Source organism: Halichoerus grypus, chromosome 3, assembly GCF_964656455.1.
Source record: "Halichoerus grypus chromosome 3, mHalGry1.hap1.1, whole genome shotgun sequence".
NCBI classification, from domain to species: Eukaryota; Metazoa; Chordata; class Mammalia; order Carnivora; family Phocidae; genus Halichoerus; species Halichoerus grypus.
The window spans coordinates 4,338,220-4,354,085 of record NC_135714.1 but is presented as its reverse complement, the minus strand read 5'-3'; the positions used below and the strand labels follow the sequence as shown (position 1 = coordinate 4,354,085).

The 15,866-nt window shown below is 44.1% G+C and overlaps 1 protein-coding gene across 7 annotated transcripts in view; it reads left to right on the top strand.

Moving 5' to 3' along the window:
* The window catches only part of KIAA0232 (KIAA0232 ortholog), a 90,719-nt gene that overhangs the window by 39,806 nt on the left and 35,047 nt on the right, over nt 1-15,866 (top strand). For all 7 annotated transcript variants that reach the window (XM_078068353.1, XM_078068352.1, XM_078068355.1 and 4 more), the window contains one exon: nt 12,465-12,602. In XM_078068353.1, coding sequence (XP_077924479.1) covers nt 12,465-12,602 — 138 coding nt within the window. The remainder of the gene's footprint in view (nt 1-12,464; nt 12,603-15,866) is intronic.

The following is a 15,866-nucleotide window of genomic DNA, read 5'->3' as shown; positions in this document are numbered from 1 at the left end:
CTCCAGTGCGAAGCTGAGCGCTCTTCACCGGGTGACCTGTGACCTGTGCGGGAGACTGGCACTTCTGCTGGGCCTAGGTGACTCCGCCCGGATCACCTGTACCCGGTGACTGCTCTAGCTCTGTTGTCCCTCTGCATCTGCTGGTTGGCAGTCTAGTGTAATGCCTTTCTCCTTTAAAGATCCGCGGCCCCGTCACGTGGAGAGCACCACAGCAGGCCCAGGGCAGCGGCAGCCGCGTGCCGAAGGGCCTGTCTCAGCCTTCCTTCCGTACCTTGAGGGTGAGGAGTATTCTGTCTCCACTCGTGTGGAAGTGGACATTCCGAGGAGGTTCGGTGAGCTGCCTGAGGCCACACAGTAAGGAGTCAGGATGTAAACTCGTGTCTGTCAGACCCAAATCATGTGCCCAGTGTTTATCATTAGAGAGCTTTGTTGTTTCTGTTTGTTTTCAGATATAACAAATAATTATTGGATGAATAACAACACTTTGTTGTAAAGGCAAACTTTAGAAACTAGGTGGAATTGGTTTAATGTTTTTTAATGTACTCGGGGTTTATAGAGGTGGGGAAAAATTCATGCATGTTAGTTCACATTTGAATTAGGAGTTGAGTCCCTGCAAAGTAAAAGTGAGTCCCATGGCAGCACGCATTGCCGGGAACGCAGAGCATAAAGTCTCTAACTGTTAAAATAGATTTGAGTTAAGTTGTTTAAAATACATATATATATTATATATAATATAAATACAAATATATAATGTAATATAAATATAAAGAAATATATATATAACATATAAATATAAGGGGCGCCTGAGTGGTTCAGATGGTTAAGCGTCTGTCTTCGGCTCAGGTCGTGATCTCCAGGTCCTGAGCAGGGAGTCTGCTTCTCCCTCTTCCTCTGCCCCTCCTCACTGCTCCTACTCTCTCTCTCTCTCTCTCTATCTCTCTGTCTCAAATGAATAAATTAAAAGAATTCTTTAAAAAAAAAAAATATATATATATATATATATATATATATGTATATATAAGTAGGCTCCACGCCCAGTGCGGAGCCCAATGCAGGCTTAAACCCATGACCCTTAGATCAGGACCTGAGCTGAAATCCAGAGTTAGACGTCTAGGCGACTGAGCCACACAGTTGCCCCTCAAAAATATTTTATTGTCTTACTTAAAATTGGCTAAAAGGGAAGCTTACGGTAAAACTGTAATTGAAAGGTGGGAGTTTACTTTTCTTGCCTCAGGGTTGTGCTGGGTTGCTGGTCAGCAGCAGATTCCCCATAATCTTTCATGAGTAGGAAGAGTTATTTTAGGAAGAGACGACTGCCTTTCTTTCACTACCCCATTCTTGGAACCCCACACCTTCTTAATTTTCTTTCTTCTATAATTAGTAAATTAAAACTATCATCCAAGAGTTTATTAAAACATTTTTTGTGTCTTTATATATTAATGTTCTCAGCATAATGAAATCTGTGTCAGGGGCGTGTGATGATGACAGAGAGCCGCGCTCGGTCTTGCTCACACAGAAGTGGTAGTAAAGACAAGCACACGCACCCTGTGTACAGTGAGCCAGCCGCGAGTCCGCGCGCTCACTCTCCCTGCCCTCTACCTCACCGTTGGCCCTGTGCTCTCAGCCCCGCAGGTGGAGGCACTTAGACGTGGTGGCAGAGCTACTCGCCCAGGATCACACAGCTAGTCAATTGGGAGCCTTTATGGATTTAAAAACTTCAAATGTCCAGGGGCGCCCAGCTAGCTTAGTCCGTGGGGCCTGCGACTTTTGATCTCAGGGTTGTAGGTTTGGGCCCCATGTTGGATGTAGAGATTACTTAAAATCTTAAAAAAATAAAAATAAAAACTAAAAACTTGAAATGTCCAGAGGCTAGGGCTGGCCTCAGTGGCAGCCTGACCCAGGGCCTTCCATAGAATCTGTGCCCCCCCCATGAAGCTTGCCTTATCTATTGCCTGTATTCTCAAGCATACCCCTGCCTCCCCCACCACCCAGCCCCCTCCACCGCAGCCCCTCCTGGTAGGACAGCTTGGTCATGGCGCGATTCCTGACCCAACTACTAGGACGAGGGGACTTTGGCTGGGCTACAAGCACCTGGCACCATAAGGACTAAGAATTGGAGAAGATGGTGCCCCAGAGGTAGTCTGGAGTGATTAGGGTGCTGAGCTGTCAAAAAGCCGTCCTCCGGGCTCCTGGGTGGCACAGTCAGTTAAGTGTCCAGCTCTTGATTCACCTCAGGTCTTGATCTCAGGGTTGTGAGTTCAAGCTCATTGGGCTCTGCACTGGGCTTGCAGCCTACTTTAAAAAAAAAAAAATCCTCTCAAAGTACCTGCATACAAAGTAGGATTTTCTTCTAAAATGCTTTTCAGTTTGGGGAAATCTTTCCTGGTTGTACTACATTCTGAGATTTGTGTTTCAGACGAATAAACCATTTGCAGTGTTACCTACTCGTCATGATTTTGTTCTCCTTGTTTCTTCCCAGGAGTTTTCTCTTTGCACACCTCCTCCGAGATGGTCCTTTCGTGGTCGTCCCTCAATCTGTGTGATTGCTTTAGGTGTTCTTAGGATGTCAGATTGTTTTAGCTTCCAGAGGTTCACTAACTGTTCCAGATAGGGAGCAACCATGGATTCTGCACAAAAATACAAGAGGGGTTTTTTCCTTATGCTTTTTATTGAGGCCTAGAATTTATACCAATTAGGGTAGTAATGGGTGAATAGTCACGAAGGTCATATCTATGTAATGACAGCCAGATAGACAATTAACACATGACCATCAGCACGGAAGCCCCGGGTACCCTGCAGCTTCACCATGCTCCAAGTGCCCAGAGAGGAACCCGGCAGTGTGGCCTGTTTTCCACTCCCTTCCTCTGGGCTGCTGGCACCTGCCTCACTAGTGTGTTCTGTCCAGGCCTGAGAGGCCGCCCCCCCCGCCCCCCACTGGTTTCTCTGTCTCTTAAAGGGCCACCTTTTTCTCTACCTCCTGTCCTGTGCCTGGAACGGGTACATTCCCAGAGGGGAGAACAGGCTCAGATGTCCGTCCCCTGTGCCACCAGCTGCCCTTGCCTAGGACGGGTCCCCCTCCTTGTCTTCTCAAGGCCTCATGCTTCGACAGGCTCTTAATGTTTCAGCCCAGGTGTTCTTTCTTGCTTTGGTTTTGCATTTTTTCTGGCTTTTCTGGTTAGTGCGGGCAGGTGAGTTGGTCTGCTGCCAGTGACATTTTGGTTCCCAGTAAAATTGAGAAGAAGAGATTTCCTCCCTACGCCCTGCTCCACACGTGCAGAGCCTCTCCCGTTACCGACCCCCCACCCACGAGTACCTTTGTTAGTGAACCTGCACGGACACATTATCACCCGAAGGCCATAGCTCACGTTAGGTTTCACGGTCTGTGTTGAACAGTCTCTGGATTTGGACAGATGCAGAGTAAATGCCATGTATCCAACATCACAGTATCTTACAGAGTAGTTTCCCTACCCCAAACACCCTCCGTGCTCCACCTGTTCATCCCTCTGTCCCCCAATCCCTGGCAGCCTTTGGTCTCTTTACTGCCTCCATAGTTTCGCCTATTCCGGAATGTCATAGAATTGGGGTCACACAGCATATGACCTTTTCAGATTGGCTTCTTTCACCAACTAATAGGCATTTAAGTTTCCTCCTGGTCTTTTTGTGGCTGGATAGCTCATTGCTTTGTGACACTGAATAATCCATCATCTGGATAAATTACAGTTTGTTTACGTACTGAAAGACATCATTCATGTTGTAGCATGTGTCAGAATTTCCTTTTTTTTTTTTTTTAAAGATTTTATTTATTTTTTTGACAGAGAGAGACATAGCGACAGCAGGAACACAAGTAGGGGGAGTGGGAGAGGGAGAAGCAGGCTTCCCGCAGAGCAGGGAGCCCGATGTGGGACTCGATCCCAGGACCCTGGGATCATGACCTGAGCCGAAGGCAGACGCTTAATGACTGAGCCACCCAGGCACCCAGAATTTCCTCCTTTTTAAAGGCTATATAATATTCCATTGTAGGAAAATGCCACATTTTGCGTATCCATCTGTCAGTAGACACTTGGGTTTCTTCCATGTCATAGCTGTTGTGAATGACACTGCCATGAATATGAAACAGTATTTCTTTGAGACCCTGCTTTCAATTTGCGGGGGGGTATGTACTCAGAAGTGGAATATGGTAATTCTATTTAAAAAAAAAATTTTTTTTTTAATTTTATTTATTTGAGAGAGAGAATGAGAGCACGAGAGGGGGTAGGGGCAGAGGGAAAGGATGAAGCAGACTCTCCTGCTGAGCAGGGAGCCCGACATGAGATCATGACCTGAGCCGAAGGCAGATGCTTAACCGACTGAGCCACCCAGGCGCCCTTCTGTTTTAAATTTTTTGAGGAACCTCCAGCAGCTACACCATTTTGCATTCCCACCAACAGTGCACAGGGGTCCAATTTCTCTGTAAAAATGACTCACACTTTCGTTATTTTCTAGTTTTTTGATAGTAGCCATCCTGATGGGTGTGAGGTGGTAGGTATCTCATTGTGGTTTGATTTGCATTCTCCCTGATGATCAGTAATTGCTGAACATCTTTTCCTGTGCTCACGGGCCATCTGGGTGTCTTCTGTGGAAGACCATCTGTTCATGTCCTTTGCCCATTTTTTAATCGAGCTGTTTCTTGCTGTCGTTGAATGTTGGGAGTTCTCCATATGTTTTAGTGTTAATCCCCCCATTGGAGACAAGGTTGGAAATATTTTCTCCCATCCTGTGGGCTGTCTTTTCACTCTGTAGATACAGAGTGCCTTTAACGTACAAAATTTAAAAATTTTCATTAAGTCCAATTTGTCTGTTTTTTTCTTTTGTTGCCTGTGCCTTTGGTGTCCTGTCCAAGAGATCACTGCCAAAACTAATGTCATGAAGCTTTACCCTGTTTCTTCCCAGAGATTTATAGATTTAGCTCTTACATATACACCTTTGATCCACTTCTGGTTAAATTTTGTATATGGTGTGAGGTACGGATCCAGTGTCATTCTTTTGCAGGAGATGTCCAGTCTTCCCAGCACCATTTCTTGAAAAGACTGTCCTTTTCCCATTGAGTGGTCGTGGCACTGTTGTTGAAAATCATTTGACCACGTGCACGAGGGTCTATTTCTGGTCTCTCTGTTCTATTTCTTTGGTCTAATATCTGTCTTTCTGCTAGTACCACTCTGTTTTGATTAGTGTAGCTTTGTTACAGTTTCTTGTAGATCTCCTAATTGAGTTGTATCTTCTACCTCAGAGTCCATCATTCTAGAAATATAGCTGCATTATTGCATTATTTGTATTGCAGGAGGCTAAATAAGAATATCCCAGTACTGACTGCTGAGTGGGACTGATGACTTCTGCATTGGGCACAGCTTGTTTATTCCTGGAACCACTTGTGACATGCTCTTGCGGTCTACCACCATTAGTTGCGCGTATCTCTACCTGGGGAAGCTAGCATCTGCAGTGTTCCCCTGGAAGATTATGGTTGTCTTTCACAGTAACTACCACAAAATCTGACCCGTCCTGGGTTCCTCAGGTGTCTCACCACGTATGCTGAATTTCAGCATACGTTTACTCAGCAGACCGTGATTAAATAAACCTTACACGTAGGGAACATGACAGTACCGTCAGAGTAGGAGTGAGCACTGTGGATGGTACACAAATTCATGTCCACAGACTCCCTAAGACACCATAATAAAAATGTGGGTTTTTCGGGGGGAGAACCTTTTTTTTTAAAGATTTTATTTATTTATTTGACAGAGAGAGAGACAGCGAGAGAGGGAACACAAGCAGGGGGAGTGGGAGAGGGAGAAGCAGGCTTCCCGCTGAGCAGGGAGCCCGATGCGGGGCTCGATCCCAGGACCCTGGGATCACGACCTGAGCCGAAGGCAGACGCTTAACAACTGAGCCACCCAGGCGCCCAAGGGTAGAACCTTTAAATGGAATAGAGAAAAGGTTTTGAATATAAGTAATTGCATTATTTTTTTAATATAAATAATTGCATTTTTTAAATGCACATGTCTGCTCTTTCGCTCACCACGTGGATGCCCATGACGTGTCAGACACTGTGACAAGCACCAGGAGTACAGGGCTGACTAGTGATGGTTCTCCAGAGATAGCTGCTGGTTTTGGGATCTGTGAAACACTAGCTGTGCAGAGCTGGGGGCACTGTGGATGGGGGACGATGGCAGTGGGAATGACAGAGGAGAGACCAGTTGATCAGTTGAAGGAAGGAGGAAGGGAGAGTGCATGCGAGGTCATGGAAACAGGAAGGGCCTGTGTTGTGAGGCCGGAGACGAGCAGGGCAGGGGCGGGAGTGGGGGGTGAGACTGGGAGAGTGAGCAGACCGATCCCAACGAACCTGACGTGCTGTGTCGGGGGTTGCTCGTCAGCCCCCGGGACAGACCAGTTCTCTAGACCCCTGGCACTGCAGGATGGCATGTGCTGCTGGGGAGACTGGTTAGGCAGCTGAGTGTAGGGAGGACAGTGAAGAATTGTCATTGTTGACTGAGGACCTAGCTGGAGTTAACCTGAAATAATGTTTGTTTTTTAGAGACAAGTCGCCCTTCTGTTGAGCAGCGAGAAGTGGATTCATTACTTAGGCCCTTCCTCAAATTCTAGCTGTAACTTTTATTCACAAGCAACCAAAAATTTAGCCTAAATTGGCATACAGGGAGGTGGGGTAGGGAAAGTCTCCCATAACTGAATTTCCAGAAGTAAGGCTGCTGGCCCGAACCTGGTTCAGTTCAGAGCTGTCCCGGTGTCATTAGAACTTCTGCCCTGCCTCGCTGCCTGCCTCCCTCTGGCAGCTTGGTTTTGCAGCCAGCTCCCAGGGACGTGGGGGGCAAGTGAAAATGAGCACAGTTCTGGCAGCCAGAGCGTGTGTACCCCCCCCATTTTTGCTCATTTTCAAGTGCCCAGGTCTGATTGGTCCCAGGCCTGTGTCAGCCAATCTTTGTGGCCAAAGGGATGAAACACGCAGATTTGTATTAAGCCAGTTAGGGCCTGAAGATGGGGGTGGTACTAGACCCATTCAGACACTTCATGATTTTGGTTTTTCAGGGTGCTGTTAACAGGAAGGTGTGGGAGGCAGGGGTGGATGCCGAGCAGCTCACGGCAGACGTCATTATCCCAGCTGTAATTTCAGAATGGCGTGTTCTTTCTCTTCCTCCGGTTCCTAGTGTTTCCTTTTTGACAGAAGGCAGCAAGAGAGAGTCAATCAAAACTCTAGCCTTATGTCACCTCACAGTAGTGTCTGGAAAAGTACTTGGTAATAGATTTTCATGCTGAGAATGTTCTTTAGCTGTATCTTCTTTTGGTACTTGGTAATTTTCTGTCTTTAAGATTACGACTTTGAGAAATCATCCTTGATTTTACTGAGTTTATCGAGTAGATATTTGGCACATGGCCAGTATTTTATGTTTGTGCCTAAGTGGACTTGTAATGAGTGTAGCATAGGGGACTAAAAACATAATAAAATAGAAATATCTTGAACTATCTTTTTATACTGTGTTCTTTTAAAAGCTGATTATTAGCTTGAAGCTATTGTTTAAATAAGTCCTAATACATTCACACAGTACATGAAACCAGAAAAAAAGGGAGCTCTCAAATACAGTAAGTGGAAGAACCAGAATGCACAAAGTGTATCTACTACGCTGTTATGTAACTTTAGCTACACACTTGATAATGTTTCTGAATGAAGTCAACCTAAAATTACAAGGCAAAACAGCATGTATCTGCAAAATTTATAAAGCCATCCTAACAGCTAACATTGTTTGACTCACAAATAACGGCAAGCTGCTTTGTACGTTTTCATTCTGTCAAAGTGAAAACAAGAAGCAAGCTCCCCGCTCCGGCCCGGCTTGGTGGTGGGATTTGTCCAGGGTCACAGTGCAGGACCAGCTGTGGTTTCCCACTTGACACGGTGCAGAGCAGTCGTCTGTATCCTCACATCTGTTCACAACTGTTCAGCTGAGAAGCTTCCACCAAACTTTTACTTGGGGGTGACTAATCTGCACTATAATGACATGTGAAAAGGCAAATATTAAGAGAAGAATCTCACAGAATTTTATAAATGTCTTCTAGGCAATTAACATGCCTGCAGGTTAATATCAGTATTTGGCAGTATCTGTTTGTGTGAAAAGACATTTTCAAAGACGAAAGACACTGTGTCGTCTTATAGATCAGCATGAACAGGGCAGCTAGGTAAGGAAAAGAAAAGACCTCCAACTTGGAAAGGAAGAACTACAACTATCTGTGGTTCGCAGATGACACAATCTTGTATATAGAAAATCGTAAGGAATGAAATTAAGAAAATTCCATTTACAACAGTATCAAAAAGGATGAAATACTTAGGAATAAATCTAACAAAAGAAGTGCAAGACTTGCACACTGAAAACGTCACTGAGAGAAATGAAAGAAGACCTCGTAAATGGAAAGACCTCCCGTGTTCACAATCAGAAGACTCCGTGTCAATAAGCAGCGCCCCGCACACTGACGCGCACCCAGCGCAGCCCTGTCAGAGTCCCTGCCGCCCATGGGGCCGAAATTGGCAAGATGATCCTAAAATCCATATAGACCTCTAAAGGGACTCAGAATAGCCAAAAAAAAAAAAAAAATCTTGAAAAGAAGAAAAAAGTTAGAGGACTCACACTTCTCAATTTCAAAACTCACTACAAGGCTCCGGTAAGCAAGACCACTTGATACGGTGTACATACGCTATAGAAGATGGAAGTGAGCGTCAGGAGTGAACCTGTGTATTTATGGTCTAACAAGACCGTTCACGGGGGAAAGAATGGTCTTTTCAACGAAAGGTGCGGTGACAACAGAGTAACCACCTGTAATGGAAGTTGGACTCCTACTTCATACCACATGCAAATGTGAACTCCATCTGGTCTCTAGACCTAAATGAAAGGAGCTAAACCATGAGGCTCTTGGAAGAAAATGTAGGAGTGAATCTTCATGACTTGGAGGAGGCAGTGATTTCTTGGGACACCAAAAACAAGCAGCCAAAGACCTCAATAAATGAGACTTTATCACAATGAAAAACTTCTCCACCTCAAAGGACATCATCAAGAAAGTGAAAAAAACCTATGGAATTGGAGAAAATGTTCTCAAATCCTGTATTTAATGAGAGACGTGTGTTCAGAATAGATCATTTAAAAATGGGCCAAGTATTTGAATAGGCCGTTGGTATATCTTCTCTGCACAAATGACAGTAAGCACATGAAAGGATGCTCCATGTCGTTAGTCATTAGGGAGATGAAGACCATGATGAGACACACTTCGTGCATGCCGGGATAGCTAAAATAAAAACCCAGGAGATGACGAGTGTCAGTGAGGATGTGGGGGAGGTGGAGCCCTGAGACATTGCTGGTGTGATGGTGAAATATAGCTGCTTTGAAAATAGTCTGACAGTTATTCAAAAGGTTGAACACAGAGATGCTGTGTGATCCAGCAGCTCTACTCCTAGGTGTATAACCGGGAGAACAGAAAATATACGTCCATACAAAAACTGGTATGTGAATGTTCGTAATAGCCAACAGGTAAAACAATCCAAATGCCCATTAATGAATGCATGCACAGATGAAATGCAGTGGAATATTACTCAGTCAGAAAAGGGAATGGAGCACGGATACATCCCACAACCTGTATGAAGGATGAGCCTTCAAGACCTCGCACTGAGGGTTAGAAGCCAGACACAAAAGGAAGTCTGTTGGATCATTTCATTTATATGGAATTTCCAGAATAGGCAGATCCATAGAGACAGCAGGTGAGTAGTTCCCCAGTGACTCAGGAGAGAGCAAAGTAGTGATGGGAAGGAACTGGTAACGGTACAGGGTTTCATTTGGGGGCGACGAACAGGTTTTATTTTATTTATTTGTTTATATTTTTAAAAGATTTTATTTATTGTCAAGAGAGGGAGAGAGCACTAGTTGGGGGGAGCGGCAGAGGAAGAGGGAGAAGCGGGCTCCCTGCTAAGGGGCTCGATCCCAGGACCCTGGGATCATGACCTGACCCGAAGGCAGACGCTTAACGACTGAGCCACCCAGGCGCCCCAACAACTTTTGACTACTAAAGAGTGTGACCTAAGTGTAAGAAAAATCAGAAAATAAGATTCGTTTCCTTCTCCTGCTCACCAAGAGGTAAGCTCCTCAGTGACCTCTTAGTTCATGTGCACACATTCACACGAAATGCGATTGTACTTTTATTTATTTATTTATTTTTTAAAGATTTTATTTATTTGCGAGAGAGAGAATGAGAGACAGAGAGCATGAGAGGGAGGAGGGTCAGAGGGAGAAGCAGACTCCCTGCCGAGCAGGGAGCCCGATGCGGGACTCGATCCCGGGACTCCAGGATCATGACCTGAGCCGAAGGCAGTCGCTTAACCAACTGAGCCACCCAGGCGCCCCTGCGATTGTACTTTTATTATAGACTATTTCTCTTGTGTATGCTGTGGATAGCTTTCTTTGTCAATAAATAGGCTTCATAATCTCCTTAATGGCTGTAATATCTCATCGCCTGGATGAAGCATAACTTATTTAACCAAGTCTGCCTTATTTGGCGTTTAAATTGTGTCTGCATGTTTGCCTTGATTGACAGCACTATTATCAACACACAGTAGCTAAATGTGTGAGCAGAGTGGTGATTATTTTGTTAGGATAAATTCTCAGAAATAGAATTATTAGATTGAAAGTACACGGCCATGTTTAAGATGTGATATGTATTGTCAGACTGCCTCTATAAAGAGCACCTGTCCATGTGAACTGAGTTTTGAAAGTCCCTTCCGTCTGCATAATAAAACTTCATTCAGCCCCTTGAATGTGGGTGACCTCTGCTGAGCCATAACTTCAGTAGGGAAACGTGTTCATAATCTCAAGAAGGAGAAAGAGCCAGTCTGAGCAGCGCAAACAAAAAGGAGTCCTGTTTTCCACTAATACACAGATAACTTCTCTACTTTGTTTTATATGCTATGAACAATAGAATTACAACATTTCTTTCTGCCTTTGGAAGCTTCGAGTCAATGTTGTTACGGTTCTGTCCACTGTTCCTGTTAGAGGACAAACCCTATCACCAGAAGATACCACTGATAAGGAATGTCTGGTTTCAGGTGTAGTCCAGCCAAACCCATCAGATAAATGGAAATATACTGATAGTACTTACTTGGCCATTAAGCACATTTTCCCTTGGAAAATTGGAATTGACACCACTCAGCCAGAAAATATGTTTTTCGGGTTCATGAGATCTGCAAACATGCCTAAGACATTAAGAAAAAGTATGCTAATTATGATGGGTGTGGAGGGAGGGACTGTTCTCCCACTCTTATCTGGTGGCATAAAAGTAATTTTTATGTATTGGATCAAAGTAAAAATTGGGTCACACAGTTGATGGTGTATGATTTGATCTTTTCAAATCTTTTGTGTTTATTATGCTTTTCCTTCTTTATCTCCTCTTATTTATATATTTATAACCATGTCCTGAGGGTCTGCTGTAGGCCACATCATCTTCTAAGTAATTTTTAAAATTTTTCCATTGTTTGTCTTTCTGATCCTTTTTTTTCTTATGTCTGTCCACTGGTTTTAATCGTAATTTGTCAAATGGAAGTCTATTTATTTATTTATTTTCAAATGGAGGGGTTTTTAAAAGGCAAAACAAAGTAGCAAAGCAATTAAAAATATTACTTTAAAGTCCCAGTTTCGTGAAATAGCTATAAACTTACATCTTAGAATATTCTATAGCCAAAGAATTTGTGGTAATGTTGAGGTGATGCTTACAATTTAGTAAGTTAAGTCAAATACAATATTCTATGACTAGCATGAATTCAAATCTGTGATTTTTAAACCATACAGAAAAGACCAAATGAAGCAGACCAAATTATTCTAGTTTTCACTGGGTGGTTGGATCGTGGATGATTTTGCTTTCTTCCCACTTTTCAAATTTTCTTCAGATTTTTATTATGGGCCTATGTAACCAAGGAGAAAAATAAACTTGTCATGCCAACATAAAATTGTTTTTTAGACTACAAGGTAAAGAAATAGGGATTGAACCATTTAACTGTTAAATGTTAAAATCTGATAGTAATATAAATACTCATTATCGAGGAGTGAGAAGCACAGAAGAGAAGACAATTAATTGTGTATGTAGTTTGGAATTTATGATGTACTTGCATTTACATACAATTGTCTGAAGTTTATTAGCACTTACTGAATGTCAGTGGGCCATATTCCTTCAGATCATAAGTAAATCATAAATAATATAATGAGAATCTGGGTAATAGATACCAACCGAACGAATGATTATTCCACAGCGCTCAGACTGACCATGTTCTCTGGTCTCTGAACTTACTAACGTGAATGTACTTGGGAGGGGAATGTGTGAGCATGTGGGAAATAACAGTGCTTGAAACATGCTTCTTAGTCTTGTTCATTGAACTCTGTCTAATCTTATTTTAGGAGAATGACATCTTCCTGGGCTGGGAAAAAGGAGCTTACAAGAAATGGGGAAAGAGTAAGAAAAAGTGCTCAGATCTGACTCTGGAAGAAATGAAAAAACAGGCTGCTGTCCAGTGTCTTCGCTCTGCTTCTGATGAAGTAGGTTCACAGTTCATCTCTATTACTTAACAAAATAGAGGCGGGGGGGATTTTTTTTAAAAAGTACGCAAATAGAAAATCTTGACCAAAGAAACTTAGAAAAATAAACTACTCATTATCTTACCGCTGTAGTGTGAACAGTATCACTTTTTCCTCTAGGGCATTTTAATGCGTAAATGAAGTTGTATTAAAATATATTCTTCTAAAATACTATTACAATTAGAGTATACACCAAATTATATATCCTTTTTTTCCCATTACGTCTTTTTATTACATTATCTTTATTCTTTGTAGTGGCTAAGTTCTGTTTCATCAAATAATATTCCAACAGCAATATAATACACTCTTTATTAGTGGATATTTACTTAGCTTGCTCTTTTTTTTTTTTTAAGCAACCTCTGTGCTCAAACTCATGAATCCTGAGATCCCAGAGTCGCATGCTCTACTGACTGAGCCAGCCAGGCACTCCTGTTCATCTTGCTCTTTATTTTCTGTTATGCTCTCCAGAATATTTTCATATGTGGCTCTTCCATATTCTAGATTATTTCTTTGGGATCCTTTCCTAGAAGTGGGATAGCGGTTTAGTATTTTAAGGACACTACATTTGCTTATGATTCATACTTATTTGTTTTTAGAAAATATTACAAGATTTTTTTTTTTTTAAGATTTTATTTATTTGACAGAGAGAGACACAGCGAGAGAGGGAACACAAGCAGGGGGAGTGGGGGAGGGAGAAGCAGGCTTCCCACCAAGCGGAGAGCCCAATGTAGGGCTCGATCCCAGGACCCTGGGATCATGACCTGAGCCAAAGGCAGATGCTTAACGACTGAGCCACCCAGGCAGCCCAAGATTTTTTTTTTTTTTAAGTAAGCACTACACCCTTGGGGCTTGAACTCATGACCCTGAGATCAAGAGTCGCATGCTCTACTGACTGAGCCAGCCAGGCACCCCATATAAGGTTATTTTATTATATTAATCTTCTAATACTTCATATAAAATATTTGTCATGTCCTTTAGCACCCTGAAAAACAAAATGGTTTTAGAATATAATCACCCATTTAAATTACTACTATACAATTCTTTTTTTTTTTTTTTTTTTAAAGATTTTATTTATTTATTTGACAGAGAGACATAGCGAGAGAGGGAACACAAGCAGGGGGAGCGGGAGAGGGAGAAGCAGGCTTCCCGCAGAGCAGGGAGCCAGACGTGGGGCTCGATCCCAGGACCCTGGGATCATGACCTGAGCCGAAGGCAGACGCTTAACGACTGAGCCACCCAGGCGCCCCTACAATTCTTTTTTCTTTAAAAATTTTATTTATTTATTTGACAGAGTGAGAGAGCACAAGTGGGGAGGGGGGGTGGGAGAGGGAGGAGCAGACTCCCCGCTGAGCAGGGAGCCTGATGCAGGCTCAATCCCAGGACCCCTGGATCATGACCTGAGCCGAAGGTAGACGCTTAGCCAGTTGAGCCACCCAGGCGCCCCGGTACTATGCAGTTCTTACTAACTCACTATAAGATGTACTCTCTGAGATCCCACTACTTTGAAAATTATTTTATTTTGCTTTTACCAGTTATTTGAGATGGTGTGGTTTAAGTACCTTTTATGAAGCAGAGTTGAATTGAAAGGATTCTGTCCTCTAGAACCTTCTTAATTTAAATGGGTGATTATATTCTTTTTTTTTTTTTTTTAAGATTTTATTTATTTATTTGACAGAGAGCAGAAGTAGGCAGAGAGGCAGGCAGAGGGAGAAGGAGAAGCAGGCTCCCCACCAAACAGAGAGCCTGACGCAGGACTTGATCCCAGGATGCTGGGATCATGACCTGAGCCGAAGTCAGGCGCTTAACCATCTGAGCCACCCAGGCGCCCCTAAATGGGTGACTATATTCTAAAACCATTTTGTTCTTTCAGGATGCTAAGGGACATGACAAATGTTTTATGTGAGTATTAGAAGATGACTAAAACAATCCTAGGAGTTCTCTAATGGCTGATGTTGGGGTGACCGGCTTTGCTACATTGGGTAGTCTGTGCAGGTGTCCTCTTGTGGCCACCGCCTAGCGCACATGCCTCCTGAGGCTTGTGCAGTACGTCCCAGCTGTGCGTTCTCCCCCTGCCAGCACGTTCTCAGAGCCCGAGCCCCTGGCACCGTCTCGTCCTGCTCACATCCTCAGTTGCACTGGCTCATTTCTGTCTTCCCTTCGTGACGTGCTCCTTGGGGCCCGAGACCGTGAGCTCCCTGTGTGCTGTCTGGTGCCTGACGGCTCGCGAGTGCCGTCTCGGGGGAGGCGCCAGCTGTCTCTTGAATGCAGTGGTGCACTCGGATGTTCAGGAGTCTCCCCTTGGCGTCCCGACCCTTCCTGTCCTCTCCCACTGGGTTCCTCTCTTGATTGCACGAAACTGCTGCCTCCCCAACTGTGGGAGAGGGATTTGCAAGTTACCGCTCATGTGGCTGACTGCGGAACTGTTTCATCACAAGTGGGAACATCAGGAACCTAGTTTAAGAAAAGGCGGGCATATGCATGAAGGGCGTAGGGTTATCTCCCTGAAACAGGCCTGGAAATGCACAGCCTGAGGAGCGGCCTCAACCGGGAACGAAATAATTGGCAGCTAAAGTCATTTACTCAATGATCCGCAGTCTCTCATTTGCTTCTCTCTCTGCTTCTGGGTCATTCTGCCTCTCTCTCTGAAGTCTGGCTTTCTCTCCTTTAGCACACACAGTGAGAAAACCACCCTGCCAGCCCCATCCCAGCACCACTGCTGAAGGCTAGTATCCACTGTTCAGCTAGGGAGAAATGTCATTGGCTGGGCTTGGGCAGAAGTCCTCCCACCCCCCAAATGGGTGAGCTGCAAGGAGGGGGCAGAGTTGCCTGGGGGTCCACTCCTGGAGCAGGGGCAGTACTGAGAGAGAAGGGGGTGATGTTGGGTAGTTTCCCAAGAGGTATTTTCTACCTGACACTAAAGGGAAAGTAAGTTGGAGTTGAAAATGGCAGATGGTTTTTTTTTTTTAAAGATTTTATTTTATTTATTTGACAGAGAGAGAGAGAGAGACACAGCTAGAGAGGGAACACAAGCAGGGGGAGTGGGAGAGGGAGAAGCAGGCTCCTGGCCGAGCAGGGAGCCTGATGCGGGGCTTGATCCCAGGACCCTGGGATCATGACCTGAGCCGAAGGCAGACGCTTAACGACTGAGCCACCCAGGTGCCCCAGCAGATGGTTTTTTAAAGGAGAGGTTAGTTCAGGTAAATTCTTTGAGTAAAATCCAAAGAA